The 20,212-nt window shown below is 39.7% G+C and overlaps 1 protein-coding gene across 6 annotated transcripts in view; it reads right to left on the bottom strand.

The window, feature by feature from the left end:
- The window catches only part of DMD (dystrophin), a 972,793-nt gene that overhangs the window by 44,315 nt on the left and 908,266 nt on the right, over window positions 1-20,212 (bottom strand). For all 6 annotated transcript variants that reach the window (XM_084201221.1, XM_084201219.1, XM_084201223.1 and 3 more), the window contains 4 exons: window positions 16,164-16,365; window positions 12,719-12,804; window positions 9,963-10,120; window positions 1,211-1,377 (listed from right to left, as the gene is read on the bottom strand). In XM_084201221.1, coding sequence (XP_084057347.1) covers window positions 1,211-1,377; window positions 9,963-10,120; window positions 12,719-12,804; window positions 16,164-16,365 — 613 coding nt within the window. The remainder of the gene's footprint in view (window positions 1-1,210; window positions 1,378-9,962; window positions 10,121-12,718; window positions 12,805-16,163; window positions 16,366-20,212) is intronic.

Raw genomic sequence — 20,212 nt, 5'->3', positions numbered from 1 at the left:
TTACAACAGACTATCCATTCACTTGCCATCCTTTGATATTTCCTAGGGCTCCACTTTTCAATTCCACCGACTTGTCTTTGGCTGGTTTATACAAAACTGTGTAAGTAATACAGTAGTTAATAAACTGCATCTGGGAATGGGAAAATTAGACTTTGTGGATGTGCTGAATTACTCACATCCAATCCATAGCTCTTCCTCACTAATATTTATCACTTCCCAGTTCAGATATTAATGGGCAATAAAAAGCAAAAGAAAAGAATTTAGACTATTAAAGCAACAGCCTCAGATTCAAAACAAAGCAATAAATACCTTCTAAATTTCCCCCATTTCCCCCTGCCTGTGAAATTGTAGCAGAAAGCACTGCCCCACTACATGCATAAAAGTACATTCTTCTGCTCCCAGGTTAGAGCAAAATGATGGCTTTTATGTGTAGCAGTGCTTGCTGCTGTTATCTATCTGGGTTTTAGACACAAAATTACAGAAAGCTCTTTGTAAACAACACGATAACATAGAAGGAGAAATGCCAACGGTAAAAGAAGACTGTGTGTAAAAAGGGCAGAAACCATACAAAGCAGCTATTGCGAAGCAAAGTGATAAAACAAGTCGAGGCATAATTGAAAGTGAGTATTTACTTGGCCCTTAAGTGGCTTCTCAACAGGCACACCAACACACAGCCATTTTACAACACAGTGACTTATTCATTGCCATAGTAACCACGGTGTCAATCCAGATGTTTAAATAGCACAGCAGCATTTCCCCCACTCCAGGTTAATGTTCCACCAACATTCTTTCGCAGAGAAATGCACATGTAGCTTTTACATGCCTGAGAATTTTTAAGGCACTTCCTTGCTTTATGCTAGGACAGAAAGCAATTCATTAGGATCCAATTAAGAAAATGCAACTGCACAGGACACACTGAATGTAAGGCAAATTGTGCTAGTTGTGCAATCTAACAGTGCTTTTGTTGAGGCATGGAAAGACTGGGACACAGAGGAAGTGCCATATTTTAACTGAGAGATGACTACTGTCCTCTTCAAGTCTCACAGCACTATACCCAGTCTAGGTGCCACTCTCCCTCATGTCCCCATCACAATTAGTTTTTCCAAGAACAAAATGCTTATAAAAAGAAGCTCCTGATTTGCCTGGAATCAGGCAGAACTCTTGATCCATCAAGCAGAAGCACAGTGGCTGAAAGGAAGAGAGTCTGTACCTGAATCCAATGATGGGGCACTCCTTACAGATGTTACACTTGGCTTGGTGCTTGGCAGTCTCAGCAGCAGCCACCCTGTGCAGGACAGGCAGCCACACCATGGACTGTGGCTCCAGCCTCATCCAGTCCAGGAAAAGGGCTGCTTCAATCTCTGGTTTGTTGTTGGCCTGAAACACAAGGGGAAAAATGACAGGGGCTGAGTGCAACTGATCTGTCTACTCAGCAGCTAACTAACAGTTCAAGCTGTTCTTGTCAACTCCGTATCTCTTCCAGGAATATACCTCAGCTTTTCTCCCAGTCCAACTACTCATTTAAAAAAAAATTTAAAAAAATCCCCAGGATCCTGCCTTCAAGCCAGGAACTAAAAACCATTATTAATATTTCAAATCTCTCTTTCTCTTATTCCCCCTATTACAATAGACAGCACTACCATGTACTTTTTCACAGAGAAAATCATCCACTTACAGGATCACCTTTGATGCCTGATCTCACATTCTCTGTCTCTCTTATCTGAGACCGTATAGCACTGCTTCTCACCTATTTTAAAAACTGTTATCCAAGCCCTAAAAATTGCATGTCTTTTGATCAAAATTCCTTTCTCCTTAACATCTTTCATTATCGCACTAACCTTTCTTCATAATGCACACATAAGGAAATCATTCAAATCTCTCTGAAGCCTGTTGTTGAACATGTAAACCCTCTTTCTCCTTAAATGCCTCAAACCACCTCTTCTTTAAATTTCCAATCACTGACTGCAAACACAAAACAGTTCTGTCCCACAAAATAACATTCTCAGATTCCATTACATCCCACACTCATCTCTTTGCCAACAGCAGAAGAGCCAATGAACACTTCCCAGCAAAACACATCCCATCCCATCCCATCCCATCCCATCCCATCCCATCCCATCCCATCCCATCCCATCCCATCCCATCCCATCTCATCCCAAACAGTGTGACATCAGGTATCTCTTCCATGGTAACTGCAAGGCAGCTCAGTCACAGAGCCAAATCCCATTGTGCCAGGCACCATGCACCCCCAAAAAAATGATATCTCATCTCTACCCAGGGCACCCACAGTATGGAAATAGAAAACAAAGAGGTAAAACCCACAAGGAAACAGTAGTGATCTGTGTGCATGGGTAGAGATCACGCTGCACCAGCAGGCTGGACACTGCAAACAGGGCAGAACAAAGGCAAGGAGCATCAAAAGGGATTTGAAGGAAAACAGTGCAATGATGGAGTCAGTGTTTACAGGAAACAGCCCTCTGTTGTGCAGGGTGCACAAAACTGTTACCTGAGAACCTGGGAGATGGTTCCAGTGCTGAAAGTGAGGTGATAGATCAGGTGGAAACCTCAGGGGGCTCTGGTGGGGAGGTGGGAGAAGGGAGGATGTGTCCATACAGGGAACAGCCCAAGTGATGAAGAGGGATAACATCATGCTCTGTTTCTCTAAACCATCACTACATGCTAATTCCAATTCCTCAAGACATTTCCTTCCATGCTCCCCACAGCAACAGCATATTTATGGTCTGAATATATTTAAATCCTCTGTTTTCTTTTTTCTCTATGCTTTCAAATACAGCTCTCAGTGGGCCAGTCTTTTATATTTTAAACTTCACAAGGCTGACTGTCTTCCTTTGTGGTTCCAAACCTATTTGAAGCCCTTAAATAAATAATAAGCATTAATGTATCATGTACATGGACCAAGATGAATAGGGGATTGAGTGCTGAGGATTTTTATGCTTGCTCTCAGTTACTTGTCCAGTTTCTCATGAAATTTGAGTTTAGTATAATCTAGCTAAAACCTTATTGAACAAAAAATGCTAGCAAGAACTTTCGAGAAAAAAATACCCCAACAGTTCTGCAGGAGAGAGAGCTATAGGGAAAACCAATTAGCTGTAGTTTTGTTTTGTGTTTTCTTTTAAATCCAACGCTGTTTATAACCTTGACAAACAAATTAACTGATCAATATTTGAAGGCTAAGAAAAATGCAATCTCCCAGACAGAACTGCACAAAAAAGATGTGAAATACAAGGCCGGTAATATGCCCTGAATAATGAATTGCATTAAAATTGACTTAAAATGCTGTTGCAATACTTTAGTTAATCAGAAACAAAGATTCTTGGTCAGAGCTTCCTTCTGAAGGTGCTCGTTTGGGAAATCATCCAACGACTCCTATCACTACACTTGGGATCCATATACATGGACTTCCAGTATAGTCAAAAACATCCTTTTTTGGATGTTTGGGGTAAAAACATCAAATCAGAACACATCTACAATTATTCAGATAAAGTCCTTCACAATTTGATATTCATGGAAGGATTATATTAAATAGAATATGCACTGAAACACTTCTGAAATCTTCTGCATTAAGCCCTAGTTCTCTGTTTTTTCACATAGCTGCAGAATTTAGGAAGCCCCCCCCCAAAATAAAAAGAGAAAATCAAAAGCACAGTAAAGTCCAGTCAACACTGGCAAAAGGGTTTGTTCAGAACAGTGAATACTGCCTTCTGCCACAGTACATCAGTGAATTCAGTCGAATTAAATTAATTTTGGAACTCCTAAGTGAAAGGCATGCTTCTAAAATATGACCATCTATATTTTCAGCTGGAAGGCAGGGCAACAAAAGGGCAGGGGAGAGGCTTTCTGTGACTCACTCAGGGATCCAGCTTTAGCCAGCAACTACACTGGCAAACCATAACTATGCCCAGCAGACTACACTTTCTATACAGAGGTCCTCTAAGCCTCAAAAAAAGAGAAAAAATTAAGAGGATCTCTTTAATATACCATTCCTAATAGAAAAACATGAGGTGTACGGAAATGCTGCAGTGCAAGCTGCAGTCAGAATAAGAATGAGCCGCTCAAAGCGCTGCTCTCCACTTGTAGCTGCTTTAAATTTGCAGGGAAAATGCTGCAGCAATGAAAGACTTTCTGTAACACCCTAGATCTATTTTAATTTCGCAGTCACTGTCAATTGCCAGCAGTCCCAATAGCTGCCTAGGCAGAGCTCCGTATGGTGGCTGTACAAAACCTGTGCTCAGAGAGATTAGGTGCATTAAAATGTATCAGAACTGGTTCTGAATTATATTACATGAAGATTTAAAGCCACGTGGAGAAAAGCTGGTCAGGGTCAGACAGTATAGGACAGACAGTTCTCAACTGTCTCCTGAGCTGCTATTACAATTTTTAAAATAATCTCTAAATCCAGTAAGGCAGCAGCTGAAGATTTTACATACGGGAAAAAGGCTGAATTCATACAGTTCGTATCTGAAGCAACAAGATCAAGCTGTAAAGAATATTAATGGTTCTTCTCTTGAACACATTTCTGTGCAACTCACAATTTTTATGGTAATAACAGAGTGAATCATAAAGTAAAATTCATTAAGGCCTTTCCAGCTTACAAGTAACAATTTGTTATGGAGGACATTCAAATTCATTATGTTCCAGACATCTGTTTTTCAGTATTTATTTTGCAGAAACAATGGGAAAATAGGAAGTTGGGTGGTGCTAGCATCTTTATACAATACTTGGGAGATGAGTTTTTTGTTCTTCCCTCTCTCTTCCTCTAGCTAGTAGCTGAAAAAATATCCTATGCTATATTAACTTTGTCTGTCCATAATAGGAACTGTGCTACAAAATACAGTTGGGATTTTTCATGAATAATGTGGTTTGCTTTTAGACTGAGTCAGATAATACAGCAGAAATTTCTGATAACATGTCTGATTAGCTATACTCTGCTTATGTGCAGTGTAGGAAATTGACTGGAAATAAATTAACATTGTTAATTGAATGGTGTTTTACACCCTGGGTGGAAAGCTTTACATTAGCAAATACTGTTTTGGACAAACAGAACTAAAGGAAGGGATTCTTATGACTTGTTAAAGTCTAAAAATGCAGAGCAGCCAGTAACAGCAACCCATTCTCCCCAGACCTAATCCTGTTCACCCTTGTCTTGCCCTCTCCTGCATTACACTTGATTGCATTGGCAGTCAGTGTTTTTAGTGGTGTGGCAAAGAATAATAAAATAAAATAACATGAATCCAGAAGTGAATTAGTGTAGTTTGATATCATCCACACTTGAACAGCATCTTCCTGATCCCCACCCCTTAAACCATTTCAAAATAGCTTTTGAAAGCAGTTCATTTGTAGGACTCTTCAAGACTGCCTCCAAAGTCAGGCACAGGTTCACAAAATCCTGCTGAAATAAAACCAGAATTGCTGTTTTATGACATTTACAGCACAGCAGCTTGAGGAAGGATTTGCTAGTTCCCTTTGGCCAGCTCTCTGTTGTCAGAGCCAGGAGCAGAAGAAATATCCTATGAATAGAAACAAGGGCTGCCTGAATCTGTTAAAAGAGATTGAGTCCCTCAACAGTAACACTGCAGTTGTAAGTTATTTTCACATGGACTTGTATATATAACTATATATAGTTATTTGTACATAGTACTGGTATTTCCTAACTGCTCAAAAATAAAAGCAATAAGCAATGCCTCAAGAAACAACTGTCCAACCGATTCAAATCACAGCATTTATGGCCAAAGTCACTTTCAGGGTCCTGGCCCGGGATTTGTAACACCCAAATGCCACTTAAAGGACTAACAGCTCTATTTTGGATTTTATTTGCATGAGTAAATACACCAGATTTGGACACACTTCCATGGTTTTAGAAAGTAGGCTGATCTTGCCTTACCATTGATCAAGTACAAATCTAGTAACAAAGACTATAAAATACAGAATATTAAAATACTTTGCTTCATCAAAGTGAAGCAAAACAAGGTTTAAAATACATATATGAGTTAACTGCACATATTTTACTACTCCTTAGCTTCATCTGTTCTAGTTTTTAACATCAAGTACTCTAATTCAAGTATATCCTTGAAAGAAAGCATACTTAAGGCATTTTATAACCAAGAACCAACTGTCCAACATTTTACTGAGAAATGGCGAGGGACATTTTAATTTGAGCTGCACTCTGCTCTCTCATCACATTTCTTCACAGTCCCAATGTCACAGTAACTCATCCAAGGCAGTAACGTGAATTCCTAGGTCCTGTTTACACTATATGAGGAAAGCATATTAATAATTTTCCACTGTGATTAAAACCATGTGTCCTTCACTCCATATCATTTCCCTATCCTGTTTACTTAAAAAACCTACTCATCACAGAACTAAAAGGAAAGTCCTTTCACACTGCAGCAACACTGAATTCACTCAATTTTTCATGGATCTATAGATTGCTTTGATGCATTCTGAGCTTAAGCAGAACTAGACAGTCTTCAAGTGGTCACTGGATTAAGCTCTTTGCTCTCCAAACTTAAAAGCACTTTTTCTTTAAAATCTCAAAGCAGAAATTACACACCCCTGCCCCAAATAGGAAAAAAGATGAGTCCCATGATATGGTTCTCCTCCCAAGAACTTCTTCCAGCACCTTCCTGCAAATGAAGAAAACTACAGAAAGCACAAGTGCTTTCAGTGCTGGGGGAGGGAGAAGTAGCAGGAGGACTGGAGCAGCAGCCTCGGGAGAAGAGGACCCAATTCCCAGGAGCAGAGGTGTGCAGCAGGCAAGGCTGCTGCCAACAGCAGGGCTGGGCTCCTCCCTGCCCAAACCTCATTCCCAAGGACTCGCCCTTCACAAAGCAGGAGAGATTTCCCCTCTTATCTCTGGGAACAGTTAACATCCCCTTTTTTTCTGCTGCTGTGCAGACAGACAAGGCCGTTGCCAGGGCACCTAACCTAAGGGAGCTGGGAGAACCACTTCTGAAGCACACAATTGTTGCAACTCTGACACGACTGCAATTATATTGCTGGCTTATCATCACCAGAAAGAAGGAAGAAAAAACCAAAACTAAAGAAAAAGCATTCCTCAATGTGGGCGTACAAAGAAAGACTTAAATTAGTTTCCATGCAGTAATGTAAACTATGAACCCCCACAATATTCTTCAAAAATGAATTATCTTGCTCCAGTAACAGGAGGCTGCTGGGAGCAGCAGGACTGCCTGGCTGTCCAGCTTTTGCAGCCTCCCTGTTTCCTGGGCTGCTCTGTGTTCCCCCCACCAACACTTCTGTGCTTGTCTCCCAGCCTATGGATTCTGTTCCCACCATCCTACACTGAAAGGATGTCTCAGTGTTCCCCTACTCCCTTTCTCATGGGAAGTTCTTATCTCTTTACCCATCCCCATTCCTGGCTGCTCCTTTCTTTCATGCCTCACTCAACCCACACTGTTTCCTTCATCACTATTATTCTTACTGCTGTTCTTACTGTCATTCCCTAAGAGCTATCCTTATTTTCCACTCCTTAATTCCTTCTCCCTTGCCTTCATTAGGGCTTTCCCTATCCTTGGATTTCTGCTCCTCTTCCTAGGACTCCATCCCCACCTTTTCCTCTATCTCCCCTCCTCATCTCAGCCTCCCTCCCCCTTTCTGTCCCTCCTAGAAGATCTCTGTTCTGCTGCAGCCCAGATTGGAAACCAACCTGCACTGTGAGAGTTGAAATGAAGCTTCATCTGAAGGAAAAAAGAGAGGATGACATTCCTCCTCTCAGTGCAGGTAAGAGAAGGAAACTTCAGGTTTTCTATGTTCTGATTTCTGAGCATGCCAAAGGTTGTGTCCAGCTGTGCTTGGGCTGTTCCTAGAAATGCCAGCAGCGGGATGTGGTACAGCTTTCAGCCAGCTGGCATGTCTTCATTTCTAATGATGATGTTCCTATTGCTAACTCCTTTTGTTCAAATAAACAGTTATCACAAAATCACAGAATTGCAGAATAAGCTGAGTTGGAAGGAACCCACAAGAATCACTGAGTGCAACTCCCAGACCTACATAGGATCATCCCCAAGAGTCTTCCTACTTTAAAAAAAACAGGTTTGGTGTGTTTCATCACTGTGATTTTATATTGTTTTATTCCTAGTGTAAACACACTAGGAAAAAAAAACCTATGGTTTTGCCAGATTCTGAGGTCACTTTCCTTATCAGTTTTTCAATGGTGTTCTTCAGTGCTGTTGACATTCACTTGGGAAAACAACAGAATCCAGTGAGTCCTAATTCCTGAGGAAGGTCATTTGTGCAAAATTCTTACCATGGATTTGTTGCATAATCATTTTGTGTTGGTGTCACTTGAAAGCTCAACATGGAAGTCAAAGCTTGAAGGCACCAGCAGGGTCTAACACAGCTATCAACATTACTGTGCACAGTTTATGAGCATGGGTTATTCACCCAGGACATAGCCCTACAAAATTTCATGCTGAAATGGCATCAAATGCCGATTAGAATTATAAAAGGTCATGACATGAATGACAGAAACAGTAAATGTAAATCCTGTAGAATTAATCTGTCACAGGAAATGTCAAACATACAGAAAGTAAATGTCCCATCAGAACTAAGTTTGTGGTGATTTTAGAATTAGATTCTTTTCGAAGTCATTGTGTGTATGCAGTCTACTTCCAAGCATTAATATTCATTGAAAACACTTGCTGTGTTTTGCTTACTACAGAACTGAAACTACTACATAATGAAACTTGAGCAGCAGGCAAAAATGCAAACAACTCCCCCCTTCCCCAAGCAAACAAAAAAACCCCTCAGGGACAGTGAGGAGATAGGAAAAGAGCTTTCTTCCATTGTAATGTAGAAGATGCATTTAGAGTTAATCACAGACCATACATTACCTCCCCTCCTCTACCTTTTCACTAAGCAGCTGTCTTCATCTTGTGCATTCTGCTGGTAGTTATGATAAGGATGAATAATTCCCTTAACTCTCTTCCTCCCCAGATTCAATAATTTACAAGTTTGAAAAAGAGCCTCCAGTCTGCTGTATATTCCTCAACAGACAGGACAGGAATTCTTTCAGTACTCTTTAAAAGAAAACTGGTATTATCCATTCAAGGAGTGGAAGGAGCTCATCGAGCACTCCTCGCCCCTAGACAGCACTGCAGGCGGTTGCCTATTGCTCCCCCGGGCACCTGGCTGTCACTGCTTTGTGCATGCCCAAAATTCAGATCAACCACTGCTGTTCACCTACACAGCAGCAATAAACAGTTATCTACTGCTGGGCAATAGAAAACTGTAAAGCCAGGAGCTGCTGCAACAAAGACACTGTTTGCAGGGTTCAGCTCCAACAGGAGCCCCAATGACAATTATCTTCCACCTGAGCTAATTCAAATACACCTCGTCAAAGGAGCAGTTTAATAAGCCAAAGGCCACTACCATCACAGAATCACAGAATAATGAGGTTGGAAGAGACCTCTAAGATCATTGAGTCCAATCTATGCCCCAACTAAACTACAGCACCAAGTGCCATGTCCAGCCTTTTTTTAAACACATCCAGAGATGGTGATTCTACCCCTCCCCTGGGAAGAGCATTCCAGTACTTTATTATTGAGTGAAAATTTTTTTCCTAATATCCAACCTATACCTTCCCTGACACAGCTTGAGACTGTGTTCTCTGGTTCTGTCAGTGCTGCCCGGTGGAAGAGACCAACTCCCACCTGCCTACAACCTCCCTTCAGGAAGGTGTAGAGAGCAATGAGGTCACCTCTAAGCCCCCTCTTCTCCAGCCTAAACAACCCCAGCTCCTTCAAACATTCCCAAAAGGGCTTGTGTTCCAAGCCCCTCACCAGCCTTGCTGCCCTCCTCCAGACACCATACAACCCACAGTACCCTCATCCTCATCCCAGATTTTCAACCCTCCTTGGAAGTACAGGTGAGCTCACAACAAAACACCAACTGGGAAATTCAGAGCCAGGAAAACATGGACTTACAAACTGGAAGCAGCTCCTGACGCTGGGCTCGATGTTGCTGCCCCCGAAGGAAGCCACCTCCCCCAGCTGCCGGGGGATCTGGATGGAGTCGTGCAGCAGCAGCCCCAGCCGGCGCTGGTCACAGAAGCCAGTGGAACTTGCCACTTGTTTGAACAGGTCTGGAGGAAGGAGAAGGACACCAGAGGTCAAGCATCACCACCAGGATGTGGCAAGCAGCCCAGATTTGCGTCGTTTCCAAGGCTCGCAGGTGCGGTCAACAGCCTTGGAGGATATGAGCACAAATACAACTTCCATCTGGCTGCTTCTGTTCCCATAAACACTGGGCTTTTTCTGTGAAATGTGAGTCTTGTGGTAATTTTTAATAGTGTTACTGGCTTGTGCCTGGGAAGAAAGACCACTCTAACACAGCACCTCTGTCATTACTGGTAATAGAAGCAGAAACTTGATAACACAGCTAACTAAACAGCAGGATCTTCAAGCCACAACACAGATGTCTAAAAAATAACGTTTAATGGTAAAATAATTTCATACAACATAGAGCACATTTTCAAGTCTTAGCAATCGACATACAACTCTGAGAATCCATTTCTCTTCCAGATGAGTTAAAATGATAACCAACAGCCCCCTAACTTTGATATATGATGATCTTTTAATTCAAGAGAATGTATTGAAAATAAAATAAAAATTACAATATAGCACAACCTGCCATCCATCAGAAATTTTAATATCATATTAACTTTTTCCTTCTGAAGTGAAATGCTACTTGATGCCATGTTCTGTTATTGCATCATTCTAGAAAAGAATCCTTACAGGGCAGAATTATTATCCCTTCATAAGCTCAATTTAATTTGATGGGAATTAATTTTACTATATATATATTGAGGAGGTTATAGAATTCATAATAAAAAGAAGAAACAGGTTATCACTAAATGAAATATTTATTTGGCAACATCTCTGTTGACAATACATTACCTGAATAAATTCTCCTTACTTTTCAACAGTTAAAAAAAAAAGAGAGAGCAAAATAAGACTAGAATGAAATAATGCTTTTTTTTGGAGTCACTTTAATATTTTACCCAGCACCAGGGATACAATTATAAAGGTGCTTCAGCACTGCTTGAGATAACTTTCCTAGCACTGCTTAGACACCTGTTTTCTTCCACAAGAATAAAGGAACAGATAGAGAAAGGATTATTTTTTAATTACATGAATTTCACTCTTGCAAAGTCTAGTTTTATAATGAATAATTCTGGGATGAATGCTTCCATCGCCTCTGCAAGCCTTAAGACCAGTGCTCTAGCACAACCAACTCTGCTCTGCTGCACAAATGAGACAAAAAATTGTAAGGGGTGCAAGTCACTGTATACTTGCAGCAATGCTAATGGCAACTGCACTATGACTTCAGCATGGATGGCAAAGCCACACCACAGCATGACAGACACAATTCCTTCCTCTCCCACAGCTATTCAGCTTTCAACTTCCCCATCATTAAAACATTAAATGTCCTTAGCAAGGTTATAGGACACTTAATAGGTTATGCATTACTGTGCACACACACTGCAGGAGAATCTAAAATATGAGTAAATGCCTTCCTTGGTAACTTTGATAATCTTAGATGAAATATCAGTTTGAAAAATATCTGTACTAATTTTCTTAAAAGATTTTTCTGAATTCTTTTTCTTAACACCCACATGAAACATCTAGAAATCTAAACTGTGACATTCATTGTGACTGCCCTAAAATCTGATCCAATTACACATTGTCATACACAGACCCCACTGCTGGTACTGTATGTTTTCTCTTTAGAGTTCTTCAGCTTGCATTAATAGAGAGTAAAATGATAACAATTGATGAAGAACTGCTATGGTATTGGGTCAAACCCTGGAAGTTGGATTTTCAGTGGTATTTTTAAGTGCTTGAATGAGTGATACCAGTTAATTAAACAAGAAAGTTATTCTTGAGAACTACATTTATCAGCAGTTATTTTCTGGATCCTAGTCTCATTAGTGAATTGACTTATTAGTCATATAAAACTAAGAATGCAAGTGGAATTTTTTCAAGTATTTCTTCTCTTAAAATATGCAAAATGTGCCCACCTGTAGTATTTATTTATTAAAATTTATTTACTTAAAGATAGCAACTATATTTAAACACAATGTAAATAATAAGACTGACCACAATGTGGGAATCATTAAAAAAAGTTAATATATCTAAAAATAGTGTAATGCAAGTGTCCTGTAGCCATGCATTTTTGTGTGTAAAGGTGTGCTGAACCAGTGGTCTCCAAAGGGGTTCTGGTGCCTCAGGGAGTGTTCAAGACAATCCATCAGGGTGCAGTAAAGAAATACTTTTTGTACAGATAATAAATTCAATTGAAAGCTTCAAAATAGTGCTTATTTAATCTTTATCACATCCTCCTTAACTTCTTCTTTTGATATGCTTTATAATGTAGACAATATATTAGTACAGCAGTGTGTGTACATAATTTGTTAACAGATCTACATCTATCGGAAGTGCATGGTCAAAATTTTTTCTGCTGGGAGGGGTGTGATCAAAATGTTTGGCAACTGCAGGCTAAATTACCTAAAACTACAGGGAACAACTTAAAAGTACAAAGTGAAACAACACACTTTGCATCTGCAATATCTAAAATAATGTTTCTGTATGCTACTTAAATGTTTATTCAATAAAAAACTAGGAGGAATAAAACAGGAACACAAACATAAGGTAAACCCAAAATAATTACATGGACTTACATCTGTATTTATCTTCCAGGTGTGCTTTACAAAGGGACACGACACCAGTTTTGAAAGATAAGACACGGATCCTTCCTGTTCGACCCCTAATGGAAAAGAAACACTGGCTGATAATAAAATCCAATCATGTCATAATTTGTTTACTATAACCAAGTTCACTGCAGTACTGTCGACTTCATAAATTAAATCTCACAGACAATACTCAAGCTGGATGGTTATTAGGGTAGAAAAATAAAACATTGCTGTGGCTTCACAGGCATAGCTGAACTGCAGTGCGCTGTTGTATCAACTCTACGTGAAATGGTCTTGATCGAAAATAACCACTCATCTCCTTTTCTATAAAAAAAGTGAGTAAAGGGTCTTTACACTATGCTTCCTTGAACAGGCTTCTCTATGAACTGCTGCTGAATGATTCTCAGAGGAGATGAGATCCCTGACAGAACAGCAAACTAGTCCTTTTGCCAAAGACAGTATAGCTTTACTTCCACCAGAAATCCAATGTAACAGTCGCTTTTAGAAAGTCTTTGCTTACTGTCTGTCAGCCATGCCCTGACTTGCCTGAAAAGGCAACAGGAAGCCAAGCACAAAAAAGCAGCCTCTGCCAGAAGTATGCAGTGACAGAGACACTGGTAATACGTTCAGGTGAAAGATAAAGCCTGCCTAGAAATCATGGCAAGGCAGGCAGGCTGTACAGTTATGCCGTTAACACCTTGGTGTGGTTTCGGAGCTCCTCCTGGCAGCACTCAAAGCTCTCCTGTGCAGTGCCAAGGGGCTGGGACACTCCAACCAGCCCCTGCTGCCTGTCAGTCTCCCCCCCACGCTCACTCCTGCCTTGTAACGTGCCCACGCTACTACTTCTGCTTTCTAACGTGACAGCAAGAACAACATCCTCCCCTGAGCTGCAGGCGACGCACTGACAAACCTTCACATCTTCTCTCAGTCATCTGCTTTAACTCAATTTACTTCCAGTTGCTGGCTTCCCCCTCCAGACTTGTGTTTCTGATAGCATTTCAAATACATAACATCTACTGCAAACGAAGACACACACAAAACAGGAAGCTAATGCCGAAACCCAACGTTTTTAAAGCAGAGACTTATCAACAGCTTTGAAGCGTCACCAGTAAGGCCCCCACTGGGAATAAGATAAATCATGTAGAGGCAGGCCATGGTCATGCATCAGGCTGCACCACAGGTAAAGATGCATGTGGTCTTTTTAATCCTATGAAAGAGCTGAGGAGCCAGCAGTGCTCATTTACCCACACATCTCCCCTGCAAACCCTATAAAAGATACAGACAGAAACCTGTGGACAAAGCCAAATTTAGAATTTGCAGCTTTTTATTAAAGAATCTTACTTTTTTCATAATGAATAAGAAACATTTGTAGTTTACCTATGCTTTCCACACTCTGGTCCTCTCACTTCAAATCTTTTCCAAATTAATTATCATCTGTGCCCTGAGAAACTCCTCCTGATGAATACCAGACTCATGCAAATTATACAAGAGAAGAATATAGAATAATGATTGCTCTGCAAGGCAATTAAATTGAAACTTGTACGAATCATGAGTTGTTCAGTTCACTCTCCTCTCCTCCCAAGTCAAACCAATAATTTAGCAAGCTACTGCAAATGAGCATGAGTGACTGATCAATTAAAACAAATCCAAAATGTGCTGGATTTGCAGAGCTGTACCCATAATTAGATCAGTCATTGACTGTGAATTTGATTAATATCTTTACAAATGACAGTTTTCAATTATAAGGAAAGTAAAGATGCAGTACATTTAATTAAACATCTCTGGCAGTGCTGTGCACTTTGGTTGATCTCTGCCTATTAAGTTTACAATGGAAACTAAACACACGTAACCCCAAGGTCACCTCTCTTAGCAGTGTAATTTAAACTTGAATTTTGGTAAAATAGCTACAAGCTTTCCTCACACATAAAACACCTCTGTGTTCCATTGTGCCCTGCAATATGCAGCTCCTCAGCACACCTAGGGAATTGCCTGGAGGCAGATAATTATAATTTCTAATGTTGTACTTGCAGCACAGTGCAACATAAAGAAAGCTAGACTGGACATGGCTAGTGCACATGCCACATCCAGACTGGACAGTTCAGCTTAGGAGCAGCCTGTGGAATGACCTTTAGTTCCCTCTCTGCCTCTTATGTGACTGATACAGATTAATATCCCTAACACATGTTTTGTTTCCACTAACTGGGAGTCTTCATCTACGTGTTACTTATGGTTCACGGTAACTAAGAAGTGGATCACTGTTCTGTGAAAGCCAAAGCAGATTAAACAAATAAAACCTGGCTCTTGAATGAATATAGCCCCACTCCCTAGTATTGGAAAACTATAAGAAATATAATGTAATATAATATAATCCACAGCTGCTGCAGGGGATGTCTCAAAAAACAGACTTATTGGAGGTGATCCTTCAGGAAGACATTATCTGCAAAAATCTGTACTTTTTTTTTTGCAGGTGATCACTGAAGCTTCACTGCTGTGACAAAGGGTGGATGGAAAAACAATGTTATGGCCCTATAACAACAGTATGGTTCAAAATGTCAATGGAAATACAGTAATTGTCCCATGACCTTCCAATTCTACAGGTAAATGTTTATTCTGCTACAGAAATGAGCAGATCTGGCTGGAAGTGGCAGATAAAAACCTTAAAAACACACAACTGACTTTTTAAAAATTAAATTCACCAAATAGAAATATAATGGCTTATTCTAAAATGAGCTTACAAACACATATTGGAATTTTCCTATGCGTTATAAGCAGTATCATTAACCCACCTAAAAGGAATCCCCATAAATTTTATTCAGGTATATTTAGTCTGTTGTGTTTATACTGATGGGTACACTTTTTAAAATTAAATTTTGAATTAAATGTCTCTCAAATCTTCTTACAGCTACGGATTGTAAGTACATTAGACAACAGATGACCCTCTTCCATCTTTGAAAAAGAATGACAGATTGAAAGCTATGGAAAATTGACATATTTGAAAAGGTTTAACATCCAGAGATATAGACAGGCAAGAGTTCATAGAGTGTTCACTCTGCTGCTTCTTGATAATTCTCCTGAATTTCTTTATCAAAATAAATTAAAATACCATGTAAAGTCATGACCTACTGTGGACAGACATGCAGTAACAGAATTGGTCTGAACACAAAAACCTGCTTATAAAGTTGTTTTCCAGCTCTCTCATTACCTAGCTTTGTAAATCCAGGATTGTAAGCCTAACCAAGGGCTGTATTGATTCAGCTAAATGCAGCCATTAAACCATTAGGTTTATTAAACTTTCACTTCAACTACCCCTTTTTTTCAGCTCCAAGACACCCATGCTATAAGGAGGCAAACAGCTCAATACACCTTCCCCCTCCCCTTGTGCTACTGGGAAAGTTTCTGGAGCTTTCCCATGTCCTGAGCCCCCCATACATACGTGTCATAGACATTCAGAAGCCAGTTGAGGCACATGTCCACGCAGAGGGGGACGTTGACTAGGTTATTGTGCTCTTGCTCCAGTCGATCATAAATGGTGGTCAGGCAGTTAATGATCTGCAGAATATCCATTGGCTGGTCATTTTGTTTGAGGTTGTGCTGGTCCAAGGCATCACAGGCAGCAGACAGACTCAGGAGATCCACTGTTGAAATAAAAAAATACACAATCATAAAGAGGAAGAGAAACAGTGGTTGTATTACCCATACCCAAAAAGTAAATAGAGCACTGTACTTGGCTTATGTGTCTGGCCAGAGGATGTAAAATGTCCTCTGAAAGTCACATGCAAGACTGGTTTCAGAACTCCTACAGATGCACTGTTATTTAGCAGTGGCCTTAGAGACTAGTGTGTATCAGTTTCATTTTTAGCTGTAAAGTACTTATAATGCTCTTGGGTCCTATGGAAATATTACACAAATTGCTGTGCAAGTAAGAACTATGTATTTCAGGCTTTATGTTCCTACAGATAGACAGGCTAATATTTGATTACTGCACTCACCAAATGTGCTCTCACCATAGCACAGGTCATCAGCTTTCCTGAGAGGCATTGCCCATTTCTTAGAGAAGTTGAGCAATCGTAACCAAACCAAACTCCACAAGGAATATGAAAACAAATCAGAGCTTAACTGTGATTAACCTTTCTGTCACTTTTCCTCTAGTGAGGAGAGTGGAAAGAAGGTTCTGGAAATACTACATATCCTGTTTCAATATTTATTAATTAAATATATCAATTTTTAATTCTGAACAGCATTTATAATTATCAATACCTCTATGGCATTACAGAGTAAGACATGTTTCAACTTATTAGTCAATATGCAACTAGAGATTTTTGTCACAGACATTTAAAAAATTGATTTTTGTTACAATTTAAGTCAGTTGAATTTTGAAATGGAGATGTCCAGGGCAAAACTGAACTTCCCTTTCTCAGCTCTTAACCTCTGCAAACTAACATCACCAAGCAGCATCACACTTAGGGCACACAAAATCATGGGATGTTGGTTCACAAAGTAAGGCAGGAATAAGAACAAAGGAAATCAGAAAGATGAGATGTTTGATGACAATCTTCCGGCTGCCATGGGAAAACTGCAAAACTCACTGCAAAATTCTTGCAGTGAATTTCCAGGGTGTGAGCAATGGGGATGTTGAAGCCCAGATGCTGTTAATCCTGCTCACACCATGAGCAGTCACACAGTGCAGCACGATGTAATATGACCCAAGGCAGTAGCATCTGGTTCAAAATGAACTGCCCAAAATCCTCCAGGAAATTCTTTGCAAAACTGGAAAATGAACTGATTCAACTGCAAGACCAGTTTTTCTCTCACTGGAATAAAAAAGATGCTCTCTGGAGTTCTGGTAAGCAGCATCTCTTCATAATGTCAAAAAAAACCTATATAATGAGCAGAGGCTAAATGCAGAACACCATACAGGAATTTTTTTTAGAACTTGATCCTGTTTGAGGACCCATTTGGCAAATTCACACTTGAGTATCCTGTTTTACCCAGGATGAAACTGCCCCTTTGATGTCCCAGTGGGAGATGAGAAATACTTTAGCTGCCCACAGGGCTGGTTTGCAATGCTGCTTGGACAGTATGCTGGCATTTTGCAATTGCCAAAAGAATTTCAAAAGTATACATTTCATTGGAAATCAATAGGGACTTACTTCTGCTGCTAAATCCCTTAAGCACTTCTGAAAATTTTGTCCTCTGGACCTAACATACCTAGTGCTAGAGTGAATAAGGAAACCTTGGAATGCTATCCTTATTATTACCCAAAGAAATTTGAGTCCATGATTTTGTGCAGAGTTTTATTGGAGTTTTTAGGTTTTTTTCACATTAGCATATAGACATTTATTAAAATAAAGTATTTTGGAATATTATGTTTAACCTATTAGCATAAAAAATATAGCTATGCTAGGGTCAGTGTTAAGCCCTGCAAAAGCACCAGATCTGTTCCTGAGCGTCTCAGAAAGATGTTTTTCTTCTAAGAATTCATTAGTCAAATTGAAAATAGAGCACAGCCCTCAAACACCTATAACTGAGCTTTAGGCTGAACTCTCAGTTCCTTTGAGACTACAAATCAACGGTAATTAAATGAACCCCTCAGGCGTCTGAGTGGCAGCATAATTATATATGCAGCTACTGCTAAACATGGGTCATTCCACTTTGTGAAAGCTCTTCCATTAATAAACAGCATATTCTGAAAAGCCTTTCAGCCCACTCTTCATCAACCTCCTGTCCTATCCCGAAGTTTGTAACACACAATTATCTCCTAACAAGCAAAAAGCGCTTGCCAACACGTTCTGCTTTAGGGAATCTCTTTTTGTGGGAAAAAGGAAGGCTCTGGCCTTCATCACATTAAGATCCTCCTTCATCTTTCCCACCAAGACTTAAGAAATGTGTGTGTGGGGTCCTCTCCCAGAACACAGAACTGCATATTTATTTCCTAAAAGCAGACACGAAGGTCCTGTGAATGACCAACTTGCACAAGACAAGCTCCACAATCAGATGTGTATTGAAGAGCTGAGTATTTGGCACCATGCAGTGATTTGAAAAGCTTTACTTGAAATAAACCACACCATTTTATGCTTTGCACTTCTTTTGGGTTCTCTGCCACTCTTTTACACTTTTCTATTAAAAATTCCAAAACTGACTCCAAAATCTGTGTGAGCAGTGGCTTCTAGCTTACTTTGAAGTCTAAGTCACTTATATAAATATTTCTTTGGCCTCGAAGGCAACAGAGAAAAGGTTAGTATGTTTTTAACTAGACACTGCCAGATTGCAGGAAAAGTATAAAAGACAACATGGAATAAGTAACCAGTTGAAGGACAGAAGTGGCAATTAATAGGCAGGAGAAAGTGCACTCTAGAGGTCACAAACTGAACTCAGGGAAAACTCAACATATGGCTGGTAATAAAAAGTATTAACCGTCCTCCCAGAATGCAAGATCATCTTCTCTGTAACCTGCTGCTGTTGGCTGACACATTAAAAAAATATATTTAATCTAGTTTGCATACAATTAAAGGAAAAAAGACCTCTAGCAGAAGTTCTTGAATATTTTCTTTTGCTGCATTTCCAAGGAAAGTTTGTGAATACATCTCATGTTATTGATATCACGATGTCCTGATGTGGTTTGCACTTGAAGATCAGATCTTTAAAAGCAGCAAAACAAGAAAGTCATCCTGCTTTGATGTAATTATCAAAGGAATCCGTACATTTAAAAAACTTGGTGCAACAGTTACACCTGGCATGCTCACAACAATTTTGAAGGTTGAAATGATAAAGCCACACACTAAATAACTCAACACATAAGCATTTATTTTTTAAGGATTACTATTTAACACATTCTTCTTTAGGTTTAATATCCTAATGTCTTAATATTCATTGGGCTGATTTATGAACTGAAAAGAACTAAAGTTTAAGTATAGCTCCTTTTGAAGTGTTTCTATTCTTGACACTGAGAAGTAGGCTGTACCTTTACTTCTGCAGGCCTTCTATAAAACACACATTTTTAGAGTACCCCTCCGTAGACAAAATTGCTGTTCTCTACGAAGTTTGCAGAAAAGAAGATATATAGATATATATAGGCATATACGGATATATACATATATATATATTTTAAAACAGAAATGAAAAGTAAGAGCTGAAAGCAGCACTTACTGCAAGTGGGATTTTGGCTTTGCGTAGGAGCCCTGAAACCCAGCACTGTGCTCTAATTCTACTACTGCCAAAATGCAGAAAAATAATTTTGTAATGAGTTGAGGTTTTAAAAAAAACCTAATTGAACTGAGTTCACAAGCGACACTGAAATGATAGAATACACAAATACAATGACGGTGTCTCCAGGCAAAAATATTTGTAAGAACAAAGCCTGCTAACCAAATTCCTTAAATACTTCTCCTTAGATACAAGTATGAAGAATGTGCTAGAGTAATCAGTGTAAGCGCCACTGCATGTCTCTGAGAGCATCAATTCTCTGAAAATTTACCTAAATGT

Source organism: Fringilla coelebs (genome assembly GCF_963513975.1).
Source record: "Fringilla coelebs genome assembly, chromosome: 2".
Lineage (NCBI taxonomy): Eukaryota > Metazoa > Chordata > Aves > Passeriformes > Fringillidae > Fringilla > Fringilla coelebs.
Note: the sequence above shows the minus strand (reverse complement) of the source record. Positions and strands in the feature narration are given on the sequence as shown.